The sequence below is a fragment of the Aspergillus bombycis genome (assembly GCF_001792695.1).
Source record: "Aspergillus bombycis strain NRRL26010 chromosome Unknown contig00094, whole genome shotgun sequence".
Classification (NCBI taxonomy): domain Eukaryota; kingdom Fungi; phylum Ascomycota; class Eurotiomycetes; order Eurotiales; family Aspergillaceae; genus Aspergillus; species Aspergillus bombycis.
The window spans coordinates 87,765-104,911 of NW_019170096.1; the positions used below are offsets into that span (position 1 = coordinate 87,765).

A 17,147-nucleotide genomic window follows, 5' to 3' on the forward strand; every position below is an offset into this window, starting at 1 on the left:
CGTAAGGTAAGAGGCTATAAAAGAGGTCCAGACCAAACAAGTCCGAAGATGAAAAATTCTAGTTTTCGTCGTAATAATGTACAAACCTTGGAGGTATCAACATATATAGCAGAGGATATGAGAATAGAGACCAAACGTACGCCCTTCAATAAACACCTATGATGTACACAGTTTCCAACCCGATCCCTCTATGAACACAGTGCGCCAGGTGGACATTGGGAGGATATCACTCGTAGAGAGTTAGTTTAGTTTCCAACGTAACGAATGTTTGCCGCGCTTGGCTCGAGCACGCGTGAGTTCGTATGACGAAGCTTGTCCTTTAATTGTCCAAGATCCTGGGGACTGGGCTGGGAATGGCCGAGTGCGGATTGTTTTGTCAAGTCAAAAACCATTCGTTTCAGCTGCGTAACCTGGTCCTTCAGAGCGAGGATCTCTTTTTGGTGAGCCTTTGCTGTAGTTTCAGCATTGTAGAATCTGTTGTTCTCCACGTCGATGGTTTTCAGCAGGTTTTGCTGCCCGTCCTCTTCGGGTTTCTTATACTCGGCGACGCGGCCAGCGAGCACAGCTGATAGAACTTCCTGGGAGTATGTCCCCACCAGCTTATGCCATTTCCTCGCAGAGTCTTCCTCCTCGGGCAGGGTAAGGTCGTTCAGCTGTTCTCCGACCGTGTTTACGAAGGCATAAGATCTCTCCCACAGCGGCTGGTCCTTGATTGCTCCTATAGTTGACGAATCCGCAGCTACGTGCCATCGGCGGAAGTGGGGATCAAATGAGAAGGTGATGTCTGTTTGTTTCTGTGCAGACCTCCAGTCAAATCCATTTTCGACCGCGGCTACGATAATGGCTTCGGAGACATCGTATCTGCCGCACGTATCACACAGATGTACCATCAATACTACCAACCTCTCGAGAGAGTATGACTTGTGTTCTGTAGATGATGCCATGAAAGCCAAAGATCTTTTGATAGTTTCCACCCCTTTCTTCCAATCACGGCGAATACCGTAAAATTTCAGATAGGCGAAAAGAGTTGAAAAATCGTCCATGTACCCTGCCGCTCTTGCGGCATGCTGATAGGCATTGGCTCGGTCGGGTTGATTGAAGCGCAAGCAAGCTATGATTAGTGCAGAGTACATAATCGAATTGGTCATATTGCTGGGAGGAATTGAGATCTCGACGCCATGGACCACTGTCCGCTTAAAATATCCCATGGTGGACATGTCTACCGGGTAGCTATCACCACACAGCATTTCCAGAAACAAGTCGAATGCTTTGAGATTTTTGGATTTGCGGTAAAAGGTTATTGTTGAGAGAATAAAAGCGGAGCTTAATGGAAACTTGTTCGGCAATACTGTCTTTAAGACCAGATCACCTAGGTCATTTTGATGACATTTGGTGAACGTGTAAAGCATGACTCCCAGGGCATACGGTCGGTCGGGATCAGTAGCTTGCAGCAGGTTGCTGGACAACCTCAAAAGAAGCTCTTGAAGAGACATAGCTCCTTCGAGGTAGAGATCTGTGTCGCGGCGAACCTGTTGGTCGAGTTTTATATTCTCTCCAACCATCTCCTTGATGTTGCGGACACGGAGATCCTGTGCCAAATCATCAATATTCACCTCTCTCTTTGTCTTCAACTCCTGTAACCGAAGTCGGATTTGATTCAATTCATGTAGGAGCTCCGCTACATTCAACTTGGGCACCAAACTATCGGAAATATAGTTCATCCGAAGTCCCATGTAAGAGTGCGCAATCACCGGACGTAGCAAAAGTCGTATGGCCAACTGTTTCACTGCAAGCTTCCGTATAGCCTTTTGGCGGACTATGTCGTATGATAGCCACTCGGGAAACGTGTCATCTCCAAGAGTGAAGCCATACTCCTCGTTTGATTCGTTCGACACCGGGTCATCACTATCCGCGACCAGATCCTCAAGGACTTTCCTGTCATATTCATCTACCTTATCGAGAATAGTTTCAATCCCGTCCTCAAGTCGAGTCTCATAATTATCTTGCGGGCGGACGCCGGCGGCGAGTGAAGGTGTCGATATACTCCTTGTCGTATTTCGGATTTCCCCTGGTGATGATCTGGCAAAGGTGCTGTATTGTCGGCTTGTCAATACACCATTGAATAATGACCTCCGCTTCCGTCGTGCTAAAATAGTTGCCAGAAGGCGTTGTTCCTCGTCCACTAATTCGTTGACTTCTTCCTTCACAGCTGCGATCTTCTCCTGCCATTCATGGCGTCGTTGATCTTTGGCTTGGGCATCAGCTAAAGCTGCCGCCGCAAAGATACTTGTGTATAGAGCTGTGACCGAGTTTCCAATTCGTAACCGTCTTTTACTGGCTGCTGATGCCGCCCTTGACGTTAGTCCGGGAGTCGCTGTGCTTAGACAAGAAACGCAATGACAACTCGAGCGCGCCGAGGCGGCCCGGGACCAAAGGCTTTGCATTACCGCAACATTTCCTGTAAGGTCGATTCCAATGATAAGAATGGCGATACTCGAAGGTCGGCAGCTTGCCCTTAGGGGCTCAATTGCGTCTGTCGGGATAAGGGAGTGTGTACCGCAGAAACAAAAAAGTGGTCCATGTGCCGTCGGACAAAAAGTCGTAAGTTTCGGCGAAGCGGATGCAAACACTGCAAACAGTCTATCAACTGAACGGCCAGTTCGTTCTCCGAACTGGAATCCAGGTGTTAGCACTCAAAGAAAAGGCCACATCAACAGGGTTTAAATTACTCGTTACTGCTTGCATACTAAATCAATTTTGATAGTTTCCCTCACTACGCAATTTCGAGGTTGTGTCAGTTTAAAATGCTCGGCCGCTCCGTGTCTCTTGCTACCGTTCTGCTTGCCCTGAGCGGCAGTTTCGCGAACGCCCATGGGTCTCACTCGAATGAGCAGAACCCTTCTTCGGACTGGGCTACTCGGCACATGCAAGGTGCGTTACTGAGTCCAATTGCTCCTGAGGAAGTTTGGAGAACCTTTCTAATATCCGTACATGACAGAGGAGCACCACATTGATTCCTTTGATCCTGCATCCTTCTTTACTTTCCACGACTATGATAACTCAGGGGCATGGACAGCCGATGAAGTACGGAAGACTTATGGTCTCGACGATGAGTCAAATGCAGGTGTGAGTGAAGAGCGCAAGCAACAGGCTGTCCGGGAAGTATTTGGGCTATTTGACCCTGGGAACACTGGATTCGTTACTCGAGATAACTGGATGCGTCTAATTTCCGAGGGCAAGCGTCTGCCTGATTTCGGATTTGGACCTGGTCACCATGGCGACATCGAATATGAATATGAGATTCACCATTTTGAGAAATATCATGGAGATGATGCCAAGGAGGAAGACCTCACTCACCCAGAGGATATTGAGCATTTCCGGAGGCATGACGAGGAAGATGACGCTGCTTATCGGCTTGAGCAGCTTGAGAGGATGCAGATCGTGGAAAAGAACATACCACAGAAGTTCCTCAAACATGTTTAGAACGTGTATATGTAATATTTTATGCCATTCTGTACATATAATGTTCGAAATGTCTGCCTACCACCTACCATTGCAGGCGCTTCCGAGTAGCTTACCGTCTCTGTCCTGCTTTCTCCCTCTACTAGACGCGGGCAACCCGCTTATGTCTCATAGCGATGGTATTACCGCGCCCAGCAGCCCGCTTGCGTCCAAGTGATCGTCGAAAGTAAAGTGGAAGATTTGATGGTTCATATTATGTTTGCTATGGACTAGTATCATGCATTATTTTCAAAGTGTAATTGGTCCAGAAAATGTATTCACGGATCCAACCCTAACCTGCTGCCTCTTCAGCAAGTTTTGTATGAATTGACAAGGACAGCGCGTCATACAAGTCGTAAGTCACTTAGAACGCCAATTTTACCGACTTAATTGAATGGAACACGAGAAGTAATGCGAGGCTGGAACAACGAGGAGAAAAGAAAAAGAAAAGTGTATCCCTGTAAGTGCATCTTCCCAAAAAGAAAAAAAAGAAATGGGAAAATAAATGGGATAAGAAAAGGGGGAAAAGGACAAAAGCAACACTAGACTTGGTATATCATCCCTCGGACACTCTAAGTATAAGCTGTTTATATGTGACTGAAACAACGCCTGGGATAACTCCCCACGCTGACTTGTTCCGGTTCTGCTCTATTTTTTCTGCTCATGAGCGGGCCAGTGATGGCCCTGTGTCTGTCGGACCGCAGAGGCATGGGGGTTACCATTTCGGTCCTCGTCCGACTGGCTAGAGCTATCATCTCCAACAGCACCTGAGGCTGATGCACTGCGCAAGCGCTGGGCACGATCTTGGAGTACTTGGGCCTCCGCCGCTGCCCTCTGCGCTCGTATTTGCTTGCGCCACATACTTGCGTAGCGGCCTTTCATGGCTAGTAGTTGATCGTGGGTACCACTCTCCGCGACCTTGCCCTCATGTAAGACTAAGATGCGATCTGCAGTCGTGATGGTGCTTAGTCGATGAGCGATTACAAGCATGGTACGACCACGGGAAAGAGTGGACAAAGCTCCCTGGATATGCTCCTCGGTCTCTGTGTCCAACGCGGCTGTAGCTTCATCCAAAAGAATGATGCGCGGGTTTTTCAAGATAGTACGAGCAATAGCTACTCGTTGTTTCTCTCCTCCACTGAGTCGTAGACCACGTTCACCGACCTTGGTGTTATATTTATCAGGGAAGGACATGATCTTGTCGTGTATACTGGCAGCTTTGCAAGCCTCGTAGACGTCTTCGTCTGTCGCATTCTGGTTCGCATATTTCAGGTTGTACATCAATGTCTCGTTGAAGAGGACAGTATCCTGCGGCACAACGCCAATGTGCTTCCGGAGAGAATCAATGGTGGTGTTTTTCACATCGTGCCCGTCGACTAAAATACGGCCCCATTCGGAATTATAGAAACGGAAGAGTAAACGGAAAACGGTGGATTTGCCACCACCAGATTCACCAACCAAGGCTGTTGTCGTTCCCGGCTCGCAGCGGAAAGTAAGGCCGTTCAGGGCAGGCTTGCGGCTATCATATGAAAATTTGACGTTCTCAAAGGCAATATCACCTTTGCAGACTGGTAGGGGAGTAGCACTAGGCATATCGATAACCGTTGGTTGTTCTCTGAAAAGCTCTAGCAACCGCTCCGAGTTGATCAATGCCGATTGGATGGATCGGTAGAAGGTGCCGAAAAAGTTCAGAGGGCCCTGGAGTTGCGCCATATAAGTGAGAAGCGACACGAACTCACCAACGTCTCGTTGTCCCAGTGAGACCTGATATGCAGCAATAAAACAGGCAATTAGTAGTCCAAGCATAAAAACCGTATTCTGAGAGGTATTCATCAGATTCAAAGAGAACAGAACATGATATTCAGCCCGTTGGAAATCCGATACTGCTTCTCGGTACCTGTCAAACTCGTAGTCTTCGGCATTAAAGTACTTTACTGTTTCATAAGATACCATGGAGTCATTCCTAAAGGTTACCGGGTTAGCAAATCCAATGTAACGGAACATAAACACCACGAAACTTACTTGACTGCATCTTCTTGTCTTGAGGCATTGACCATTTGCCGCCGGATCTCAGCTCTCCATTGTGCCATGCGGACAGTGACATAAAGGTAACAGAAAGTGACAATGGTGACGACCAAAGCGTAGTAAGCATCAAGCGCAATGAGGAAGTAGACAATGGCCACACAAAGATCGACTAACATGGGCACGACCTGAAAAGTGACTTGTTCGAGGAAGGTATTGATAGAGCTACCTTTGCTCAGCGCAGACAATACTTCGCCGGTCTTCTTACCCAGGTGGAAATCAAGGCTAAGACTGTGCACATGCTCGAAAGCCGCAGTCGAAAGCTCCATGTAAGAATATTGGCTCACAGGAATCCAAAGACTGGAACGCAATGAACCGATCAGGCCCTGGTTACCCTGCAACCACCGGAATAAAATATACAGGCAGATATCAAACCACGGTACATTAAAGCCATCGCCCGTTTTGGTCAATTTGCGGGTGATAACTCCAACTTGAAGAGGCACCAGGACATTGACAACGCGTTGCAAAACAATCAGGATGAAGCATATAACCACCACGATCTGCAGTCGACGGGACTTCGACGGCCAGAGATACGGAAAAAATAACGAATATCCGCTAAGATACTCCCACCAGCTAGTAGATGGGACAGTAGTTGGTCGAACCCATGCATCAGCAGGTTTAGTAGGCTGCTGGTTAGCTGGAGTTGAGCCATAAGCGTTCCCATTCTCTGCATGAGAAGGGTCCAATAACCCTGTGGTTTCAGAAGCGCCATTGGCATATGCTCTTGGTACTTTTCTGGAGCTTGAATGCATCCTAATGGAGCTGAACACGTAAAGTGCGACCAATGTACTAAGGATCAGCACTCTAACGCAGTTACAGGTAAGCTCTGTGATTTCCCACGAAGTCACGCCTTTCTGCAAACGACCCCCAGTCGGATCTCCTACAACTGGCTCATGATGGTTGCCAGCGTTGATCGAGGAAGAGATTCCCAATATAGCCAACTCAACGGGCACTGCTACCAGCCAAGGGACAAACTGCGCAAATGTCGGAGACGGATCTGTATCTAATAAAGAGACGAGGATAATCGAGTAGACAAAGAACGAACCCACAACGTAGATCTATAAAGCATTAAATGCTGCACTGATTATATTCCCCAATTGTTTCACGGCACTTACCACAACGGACTGTCCACACCACCATTGCTCCGATCTAGAGACTATAACATGTGTCACATTGACAGCTGCATCCCCAAGAATGGTCAAAAGTATACCCACAGATAACCACCTGAACAAAGATCTTGTATTCTGAGAGAATTTCTGGGGGTTTTTCATGACTGCCATCGTACTTCTTGACCGTTTGGGGAGTGGTCTCCCGCCTGGACCAGTCTGCGCCGCGGTAGGAGAATTATTAGCATTTTTGGCGGCAAGGACAGAATTGGCAACGAAGGCCGATATAAAGACCAGGAGGAGGAGTATTGGATAGCCAGTACGAAGGTACTCCAACAATTGGCGGGTTGTGTGGTGAGAGTCCATCTTGAACAGTCCTCCAGCAAGGGTCCAAAACAAAGCTCAGATCAAACCACCATAGGATATTTCCATGACACAACAATCGCACCTTCCCGTAAAGCCCGAGTGCAGCAAGGAATTGATGAAGTTGGACTCGACTCGGAAACGACTGAGTAATGAACAGCAGGCCCGAATCAGTAAATCGAAGGGCCGGGTTTGTAGTATTGCTGAAAGGGATCGGCAGACACGTGGGACGATATTTCACTCGTCTTGCTCTTTTGTTTATATTCTTCTTTTCGAGGTCTTGAGGCAGGTGAGCAAGAGGGGAAGAGGCAAAATAATCAAGGCTCTAAAAAAAGTTTTTTGAACTAACTACAAGAGAAGAGTATGCGTGGATTGACTAAAAGGTTATATGGGGGAACCAAAGTAAAACCCGGACGGAAAATTGAAACCCCAAGAATAACGGGAAAGAATTAAAGCGTATAGCAGAGAAGAAGAAAAGAAGACCGGAAGGGACCGAGATGAGTACGAGAGGAGGAAAGGAAAGAGGGAAAAAGAAAAAGAGAGAGAGAGAGAGAGAGAGGAGAGAAAAGAGAAAACAGAAAAGATACACGAGAGGAAATGATCGTTGGAAAGATACAAATAGTACTCGGACGGTCGAGGAAGAGTGACGGTGTGCAATGCGAATCTGAAGTCGAGAACTACCCAGAGTAGACTAGTTGGACCCAGAGTCCCAGAAAGCAGCTGAGCTTGGGTGGCTCCGGAGGCAAATTTGGGGGAAATGGCAAAGAGGCAAGGGAAAATCTAAAACAAATAAATAACAATAAAATAATTAATGGGGAAATAGGATAAGAAGAACCGAGGAACGAAAATTTCCCAAGGAATATCAAAACCTTCTGAACTAGCGGGCCATATTCCTTCTACTCTTTGAATTATTTTTCATGCGAATCGGAGGTTTTTTTTGCTTAATGTTCTTCTTTTCTTTTTCCCTATATGTACTTTGATATCATCTACAGCGTTACCTTACTGCGACGGAAAGAGATTGGACTAGTACGGAGTCGTACGGAGCCGTTTTCATCATATTTCCAACCCAGGTTATTTTCGGAACCGCGTCAATATTGACATGCTGACATACTCCCCTCCCTCCTGGCCACTGGCCATGAGCTGCCTCTATTGAATTTGAGGTGTTCGTGCCCAATGGTAACAGGGATTGGAATGAATGTCGGAAGGATTGGTTAAATGCATGAGGAAAAAAAGAAAAGAAAAGAAAAGAAAAGAAATAGCAAGGAAACTGAAAGATAAATAATAAACAATAATTTCCATGCATGATATCGCTGATCCCTCCTGAGCGGAGAAAGTGCCTGGGGGGAAAGTATTACACGGAGACCGAACACAAGCGAGAACTGAGATGCTGAAATATAAAGTTTTGGGAGCTCAACTGTTGGGTGATTTTCTATGAATATCTTAATGCTGCGGACATCCATCTAGATAGTTATCGTGTAACGTGATATGTACGAATATGTACAAGGAGCCACCCCTCGAGGGGATGTTGTAGTAAGATTGAAGATTACTAGGGGGGGAGAAAAAAAAAAAAAAAAGGCAGTTGGATAATTATGATTAATAGATGTGATTATTGCACAGTATGTAGGGATGTGTTCGTGACAGATCTCGATGGAGAAGGGGATGGATGGTGGCACAAATCGATCGCTGCGAGGATCAGGATTGGACTGTGGAAGCTGCATTGCATGGGTTCGAAGCAACCGGATCCATGTTCATTGGCCTCAGAATAGGTTAGTGCAAATCCTTGGTAAAAAAGGATAGATCATTTCTCCTTAGTTACTCGGTCCTTGACATTTCTTTTGAAGGGCTCATTCTTTTTGTTGCCTTTCTCGAAACCAAGGTATCGTCTTAACACCCTGCGTAGGTGGCTGAGAAATAGTTCAGTGCCAGGGGCAGTGTCATCTCATCTCACAATGGAATTTAGCTTGTTACACTTCTAATTAATATGATTATAAGTTATTATATTGTAGTATGATTAATCAGTGATGAGGAGGTCTTTTTAGACATGCGTATTTGTCTTTGGGCACACACCCATGTTCACTTAACCCTCATCAGGAACAAACTGACCAAGTGAACCATAATCAACGAGCAATTCATCACCAGACCATCCCCAAATGAGTGGAATGATGACCATGACTTGGGTCAGGAGTATGCGGGGGGAAACAATTCTTCAAGTCGAGGACTACCCTGCACCCCGAGTCGTCTTCCCGACGAGTCGCTTTAGTTTGTCCCACCTGAGGAGTCCCGAAGGTCCGGATGATCTAACACAAAAGTGTCGTTGGTATGTAAATATGTACGTACCTCCAACGTACACCGTATGTACGTAAAGTACATCTCAGATCCAGACATCTGACTGTGTGGCCTGATCTTAGTCAATTCATGTGAGACTGGTCTGAGACGTCTAGTAATGAGGAAGTAGTATATCATCGCCATTAATCGGCCTAATTATCCTGACGGTGGATACACTTTGTCTTCATCCAAGCCATCCACCATACAATAAATACATCCATACCACCATACATCACCATACAGTTAACTACTTCTAAATATGCAATGAACCCAGCTACTACTAGTAGTAGTATAATGCCTGCGTGTACATGTACGTCGCACACCGCTTTTAACATGCATACCGGCTCGTTGGATCCTTTCATGGAGACGTTTAACGGCATCCTGCCAGATGAATTCAACCAACAACTAGTTATGGATTGTACACATCACTCAGGTGTCAATTCAAATCTCTATTGTTCTAACTTTGTTATTGGATACATAACTCTTCGGATCCATCACCTGAACAGGTCTAGAGGTGGGAAGTGAGAAGAATTAATTAGTTCAGAAATATCATTAATAAAAAAATTTATAATACCTAGAAATTAAAAAAAACAAATCAACTTAAGATGAAAACAAGAAAAGGGCCGGTATGGTATGATACAATCGGGTTAATGGAACCAAAAAAAAGAAAAAGAAAAAAATACCTCGGACTAACCAAGATAACCTGTTGTTGTTGTTGTAGGAATGAAGTAAGGTCTGGAGTTTGCCTCGAGTTTGTTTCCTTTTCTATTTACATAGTACCTACTACTCTAGTGGAAACCTCCCCCCAAACTGGCGCTAAATCCGCACATCACGCGTCCTCGCCACTCTATTATTATTCGAGTGGTCACTAATTCTCCCTCACATTCCTCAGGTTTGCTGACTCCTGGTACTTGCTTGCTTCATGCACCTCACATGAATCAATCCAATTGCTTACTCCTGATTACTACCCAAGTTAGACCTCTAGTTAACTACTAGTACAAGTCAACGTTCTTACAGGAGCTGACTAATCCTCAGATGGGCTCCTAAGGCAGCCACCAATCTAATCAGTTAGTCAGTCACGAGCGCATCGCATCTCCAAAGAGTCTCCAACAGGGAGCTCCGCCTTCTAAAGCCCCCCCTCCTTTACTACCATTCCCCACCTCCACCAGCTCCCTTTTCTTGTTTGTTCGTCGCGGGAACTTTGTCAAACATGGACCTTCATCCCTTATCGGGTTAAGTCGTGATTGACTGACCTCTTGAGGATGTCCGATAGCTCTCGGTTGCCCACCCGAGGCAGTTCCTCCCCAGCTCCTCCCCCTCCTCCTCCACCTGCCCCCGTACAACAAAGCAAATATTCAAATCGCGCGGCCAGTGCTTTAGCAAGATTTGCCCAGCCCTTCTTTTCAGGGTCTCGACCTCCAAGTCCGCAGGCTTCAGGGGTTCGTGCAGACCTATCTGCCGGTCCTTGTTCTAATAGGCCCAAGTCCTTGTATAGTTTTCCCTTTTCAATTGCTCTTCTTTCTCGTCGCGCTTTCCGCCTTTCCCTTCCCGTATACCCTTTGCCTTACTCCAGCTTCATTTAGAATCTTTATTTAAACAGGTCGCACCTTCAATATTCAGCTTTCCACCTTGCCAACGAAGCTTGACAGCAATCTTCTAACAACCCTGCTAGACCGGGAGCGTCCCAAACGGTCACTCATAAGACCGGGATTCCGATTGCCGCTTTAGATATTTCTCCTCAACGGACACATGCAGTAGTCGGGGGTAAAGAGATCTTGAAGACCATCCGTGTCTCACCCGACCATTCTTCCGAAGAATTCAACCTTCGCAATGCTATCATCGGTTACTCCTCCACTCAGAATGATGGCAGTGGACTCTCCGCACGCTATAAGGACCAGCTGACAGTGCGGGATGTGAAATGGTCACATGGCAATTATGACACCATTATCGCCACTGCAGTGGCCAACGGCCGCATTGTTCTCTATGATCTACAACGCACTGGCCTGGAATACTGCCGGTTTCAGGGGCACAGCCGCCAAGTCCACAAATTAGCTTTCAATCCACATCGGCCGGCATGGCTTTTGTCTGGCAGTCAGGATTCCTCTATTCGAATGTGGGACCTACGCATGGCATCCGCAGTCAAGCCATGTTCGAGTAAGGAGTTGTATAATGGGAATAGTGATGCAGTTCGGGATATCAGGTGGTCTCCGAATGATGGGATGGCATTTGCAACCGCCACAGACAGTGGTGCAATACAGTTGTGGGATAACCGGAAAACTACCGCCCCCTTGCTAAGGATCACCGCTCATGACAAGCCATGCTTCTCAGTAGATTGGCATCCTGATGGCAAGCACATCGTCAGTGGTGGTACAGACAGGCATGTTAAAGTTTGGGATTTCTCTTCGTCAGCTGAACGTAGGCAGAAACCAACGTTCCAATTCCGGACACCCCAGGCCGTTGGGAACGTACGATGCGTCCGCCGTCCTGGAACAACGAATATGACACTTCCGGTGGTTGGCAGTCAATTCAGTTAGTAACGTCCTATGACAAAGAAGACCCACGGATACATCTCTGGGATCTTCGGCGCCCTCATATACCATTCCGAGAGTTTGATCGGTACGAGTCTCATGCTGCCGATTTGCTCTGGCATTCGAAAGATCTGTTGTGGACTGCTGGTGAGGCCGGTGTTTTCACCCAAACGGATATCCGATATGCCCCTCAGGTGGTAAATCAACGGCCAATGTGCTCCTTGGCCTGGAGCCCGAGTGGTGAGGTGCTAGCTTTTGTCCAGAAACGGTCCAGTCATAGTACTGTACGCCTCAGCACCACGGAGGTCGTGGGCCATCCTGAGGAAGAGAGCAATAGCGCAGATGCATTGAGTCAAAGCCCGGCAGACGACCTTCTTGACGAACCCTCATTTATCTCGGTTAGGCACCGACGTACTAAATCAAGCAGTGGCCGGGCGTCTAAGTCGCTGGGCAGCACTCCTCCAAGTGCTCCCGAATTCAATCCCGTTCTGTCGCTGGAGAAGGTGCTATCAAAGATCAAGCCTTCCGGACAATGCCAGCTAGGGGCAGTTGGAAGTATACCTGGAGCTACAATGGATCAAGGAACCTTTCGATACCTGGCACGCCATTATTCTCCTTTGCTTACAACCTCTAACAGCATACACTCAGATCTTCTACGATCACTGCTAGAATCATTAAGCCAGAACGCAGACTGTGCAGAAGATGCTTCATTAGTTAAGCTATCTCAAACATGGCGTATAGTAAAGTTCGCTGTCGTTCAAGAACTGCAACTTAGAGCGAAGGAGCAGCGGCAGGCTCCAGAAAAGAGCACCCGCGGCGTCAGAAAAAGATTGTCCGCGGAAGGGCAGAATTCTGAAAAGCCAAGAATCTTGGATGATGGAAAATCCGAAAAGGTGAAGAATCGGTTGTTCAAGGGTGTTATGGAGACGGAGGTGGCCAGGCAGCCTCTCGTTGATGTAGAAAATGCCTCGAACATGACAACCCCGCTAGCGCAGCCTTTGCCTGACTGCACTATTTTATCGTCAGATAGCTCTAACTCGCATATGGCATCTTTAGATGACCCTACGGATATCCAACCTCTTCCACCATCGCTTCTGAGCCCAAATCAAGGCACCATGAACTCGAATGATTGGTCTTCGATGTCCGATGTGGAGCCACGTATGCACCGCCAGTCGAATGCAAGCGAAGATACGCATTTTCCAGGCGAAAGCCTCCCATCTGACCCACTACCTGGGCTGGTGTCCCAAAGTCTTGAAGATGACCAAAGATCCGCTCCACGAGCAATTACCGGAAGAGGCGACTGGCGCGCTCGGAGTCACACAGAGACTTCAGAAGTAGATGAATACGACCAAAAGATGGAGGATAAAAAAGCAGCCATTCGTGATTATAAACAGTATCCCAAAAAGATTCTGTCGCTCGAATCTCACGTTGAATGTGTGAGGCCTCCGGGCTTCCGCCGCCGCGAGTCATCAGAAAGTCTTCCAATGTTCTCGGCATCTACAGGTAGCTCACACCCTTCCAAATCAATAGGCACATCATTATCGTCAGCGGCAAAACTGTATGACGTTTCTGAAAGTGAGAATGTCACGGAAGGCGCGGAAAGTGATGCCCCTCGAATACCATATTCCAGAACCAGAAGTGACTCAGTCATTGGCCCTGTTACCGTTCAGAACGAAGAGCGTCAGGCTAGTGAACCTTTTGTTGAGGGTGTTTCAGATTCTAATGTTCATCTCGAGCGACCCTCTAGCCCACTTCCCCTTGTGAAGGAATCCAGTCCTCTAGAGACTCCATACTTTGAGAAGAATGGCTGTCCAAGTGTTGTCTACACTGCCGCAGCAGATAATTCTGCTTGCAGGGCTACACATGTGATCGATGATGATCTCACAGGGCTCACTATCCCCATAAGCTCTGACGGAACGATGGATAAACCATGGAGCGCTGAAATTTTGCTCAAAGAAGCCATTAGGCATTATCATAGCAGTTCTTGTGTTGACGTTCAATCTGCTGCTCATCTTCTCCAGAAATTGCGCACTCTTTTCCAAGGCTATGAGGATATACTTCCTCGTGAGGAGTGTGAACTCATCTTCAAAACCTACAACGAACACCTTATACGTCAGTGCATGTACATTGAGGCGGCTGAGCTTCGACTTCTCTGCGTACCGGCGTACCCAGCAGTCTACGAGTATGCTCAAGTAGATACTACGATGAACGTGTTTTGTTTCACGTGTAAACGTCCATACGAGAACCCTTTGAATGACAATACGCGCTGTCATCGCTGCAACACGCCCCAGGAGCCATGTGCCATTTGCATGAGTGTTGACCCACCAGCCGAATGGGTAGCAGAGCAATCTGCACAGTCGAATCTGGAATTGGACTCCGAGACGACGTCGCATTTTCTGTCGTCATCTCGCTCCTCCATCAAGACAGAGCCGATCCCAACATCTGAGCTACGACGCCTAGATGAAACGTACGGGGATTCATACAATCCTTCAGGACCTAAAGGATCCGCACTTTGGACCTGGTGTCAAGGCTGTGGCCATGGAGGACATTTAGCTTGCATTAGTATGTGGTTGGACGACGCCTCTGTCAGTGAGGGTGGTTGCGCTACCCCTGGTTGCATGCATGACTGCGGCCCGGGACCCCGTCGTGAGCATAACCGCACCATTTTGCTCAAGGAATCCAAAAGACGAGATTCGGCTGGTAGAAAGGCTGGTGTAGGTTTTGTTAAACGTGACCCATGGACCAGAGGGGAAAGCAAAGCTGTTGAAAAGGTTCGAGGTATGCTAAGTATCGGGACCTCCGGTGGCACAAGTGCTTCCACTACCAGCGCCGGGCCCAGCGTGTCCTCTAACTTGATGTCGCCCAAAAAAGTACGACTTGTTACTCCTAGCGAGCAAGGGAAGCGAGGGGGAACCTCGTCTCGAAGCAGTCTTGGTGGTGGCAGTGGGCTAAGCACATAACATTGGACTCTCTATCTGAAGACAACTGTGAAGGCTCTGGATTGCAAGTACAATAATTTGCTACTACATACCGTTATTCACTACACTTTTCCCGAATGGAGCGGTTATAAGTCCTCAAGTTAGCGTTCAATATGATACCATGAAATAACAATCGTGATATTTATCCAATTGCAAGTCATTTATGCCATATCACACCCCAAAGATACGATCGATATAATCTATCTTGCGAAATTATGCTAACCCATATATCTGTAGTATATTGCAGTGTTGTCAATAACTCAATCCCCGGGCATTGCCAAATCTGCCCGTAATAAACAGCCGCGTAATGCAACAGATGCCCTCAAATGTACATTAGTTCGTGATTGGTTCACGCAACAGCCTGTTGGAATGTGAAATAAAGAGCTCAGAATTTCCGCTTCTTCTTAGCTGGGGCTTTGCTCTTCGCCTCCAGCTGTCTCTTCAACTCTTCGCGCTTCCTATCCGCTCTTTCTTGGCATTCCTCTCTCTCTGACTGTTCAGTTGTCTTTGGCTGTCGACGTTCAGCCGATGGAGATTTTGGTGGCTCAGAACTGTGTTTCGCTATCTCCCTAGATAAATTATCGTTGCTCTCCTCTGCTTGACGCATCAAAGTAGTGGTCGCATCGGTTTTAGAGGATTTGCCTCCGATAACACCGAGTTTACCGACTCTCTTTGTTCTAGTCTCTATCGAAGGAGATGTTGCGGGAAGTGGCTGGTGTGTTGTACTTGGAGATTCTATCAACGATGGAGATTGAGGCTCACTTGGGGCGGCCTGCCGAAGTTTCTTTTTACCGCCGATGACTCCTAATCCCCGCAGCTTACTCTGCGCTTTCTCTGATAACTCTGGTTTAGGCTTCATTGGTGACGTTGATGCTAAAGCCACATTTTCATGATCAGACTCTGAATCTGTCTGGTCATCAAGTATTTGTGGTGCGAGCGTAGACGGGGCTGCTGGAGGTGAGGGCTGGGGCGCTTTTGTTTGTTTTTTCCCACCGATGACCCCCAGGCTTTTTGATAGGTTTGCAGAACTTTTCTGCCTTTGCGGAGGCGATGGTTCCTTTAGAGGGATTTTTCCAAGGTCTTCATCCTGCCTAGGGTTGATGGGCTTTTTCTCGCCGCTCTTGGGTTGCTTCAATCTTGGGGGTGTTTCCTGCCGCTGAAGAGAATTTTAACTGCGGTACTCCTGATTTTGAAGGATGCACTTACTTCAAACTCGTCATCCTCAGTTTCAGTAGCCGTGTCAGTATCAGCCTCCAGCACATCTTTAGGAGGCTCGCATCCTTTTTTTGGTTCGCTCTCTTCTCGTATAGGGGCCGGGGTAGTCTTGGATACAGTAAGTTTCTCCCACCACATGTCTGGTGGTGGTTCAAGACCTCTTGATCGATTTGGGCCGCTAGGAGTGGAAGCCTCCGCCAGAATATTGGCGGCAAGCCCCGATGCAGAGGCTGACGCACTGACTTCCTCAAGCCAGGCTTTTTCATCGAAAGGCGCAACACCTTTTATATGTTTGGCGGCCTGCGCCAGCGTTGTTCCCTTCTGACCCGTCCGTAAGCCAGAGATACCAGGAAATATAGTACTCAAGTCAATGCCCACAGCTTCGATCTTATCGAAGAGCTTGGCGAGAATCCAGTCTTTCCTATGCAGCTGGTCTATGAAGGATCGCTGGTGCGACTCCCAGTCAGCTTCCGCCTTTATGAGGGGAAGAAGTAATTGATCGGTAGCAGCAGACTGTGGCTCCTTGATGAGATGTGCAGCCCACGTCAAAGGTTGAAGTGGAGCCGGCAGTTGGGTAGATGTAGTCAACTCCAGCGAGTCTCCTGAGCTATGATTCAGGGTTAGAGTGCTTCCCGGCTGGCTATGCAGTGCATCTTCTATCTTTTGCAGGAGTACTTCAAATTGTTCCGTGTCCTCGCTCGGATCGATTGTGGTGTCATTTTCATCAGCTCTTCTCAGGATGTCTTGGCGGTTCAGATGCTCAGACCAGATGTTGGTAAGATCGGTTATGTACAGCTCGTAGCCCTTTGATGTTGAGGAATATTTGAAAAGAAGAGGAGGTATTTCCCCTAGATTCGAGAGGCGTAATCTCTGCCACTTCACGGACATTTCCAAGCATTAAGTAAAGAAATTCTCAGTACTTTCCAAAGCGACCGTAGCTGTAGTTTTAAGATATACAAACATTCGTCGATTAGGCGGCAAAGCCGATAAGGCGGAACCATTACTGTTTTTTAATTTCCGCCGCCGCTCCACCTTTTCCTTGGCGGACC

General features: G+C 47.4%; 5 protein-coding genes across 5 annotated transcripts; 2 read left to right on the forward strand and 3 right to left on the reverse strand.

The window, feature by feature from the left end:
• Positions 1 to 245: 245 nt before the first annotated feature.
• ABOM_009354 (uncharacterized protein) lies at positions 246 to 2,444 on the reverse strand (the record flags this gene model as incomplete). The annotated part of the gene is made up of 1 exon (XM_022536482.1): positions 246 to 2,444. One exon carries the CDS (start codon positions 2,442 to 2,444, stop codon positions 246 to 248), a length of 2,199 nt encoding a protein of 732 aa, XP_022385914.1.
• A 360-nt stretch (positions 2,445 to 2,804) lies between these two features.
• On the forward strand, positions 2,805 to 3,483 carry ABOM_009355 (nucleobindin SSP120; the record flags this gene model as incomplete). The annotated part of the gene is made up of 2 exons (XM_022536483.1): positions 2,805 to 2,931; positions 2,999 to 3,483. 2 exons carry the CDS (start codon positions 2,805 to 2,807, stop codon positions 3,481 to 3,483), a joined length of 612 nt encoding a protein of 203 aa, XP_022385892.1.
• A 666-nt stretch (positions 3,484 to 4,149) lies between these two features.
• Positions 4,150 to 7,055, reverse strand: hmt1 (putative vacuolar ABC heavy metal transporter (Hmt1); the record flags this gene model as incomplete). The annotated part of the gene is made up of 3 exons (XM_022536484.1): positions 4,150 to 5,464; positions 5,524 to 6,641; positions 6,699 to 7,055. The coding sequence occupies 3 exons, from the start codon at positions 7,053 to 7,055 to the stop codon at positions 4,150 to 4,152; spliced, it is 2,790 nt and encodes a 929-aa protein (XP_022385893.1).
• Positions 7,056 to 10,639: 3,584 nt separating this feature from the next.
• ABOM_009357 (WD repeat protein) lies at positions 10,640 to 14,865 on the forward strand (the record flags this gene model as incomplete). The annotated part of the gene is made up of 3 exons (XM_022536485.1): positions 10,640 to 10,866; positions 11,050 to 11,744; positions 11,801 to 14,865. 3 exons carry the CDS (start codon positions 10,640 to 10,642, stop codon positions 14,863 to 14,865), a joined length of 3,987 nt encoding a protein of 1,328 aa, XP_022385894.1.
• Positions 14,866 to 15,268: 403 nt separating this feature from the next.
• On the reverse strand, positions 15,269 to 16,986 carry ABOM_009358 (uncharacterized protein; the record flags this gene model as incomplete). The annotated part of the gene is made up of 2 exons (XM_022536486.1): positions 15,269 to 16,039; positions 16,090 to 16,986. The coding sequence occupies 2 exons, from the start codon at positions 16,984 to 16,986 to the stop codon at positions 15,269 to 15,271; spliced, it is 1,668 nt and encodes a 555-aa protein (XP_022385922.1).
• Positions 16,987 to 17,147: the final 161 nt, after the last annotated feature.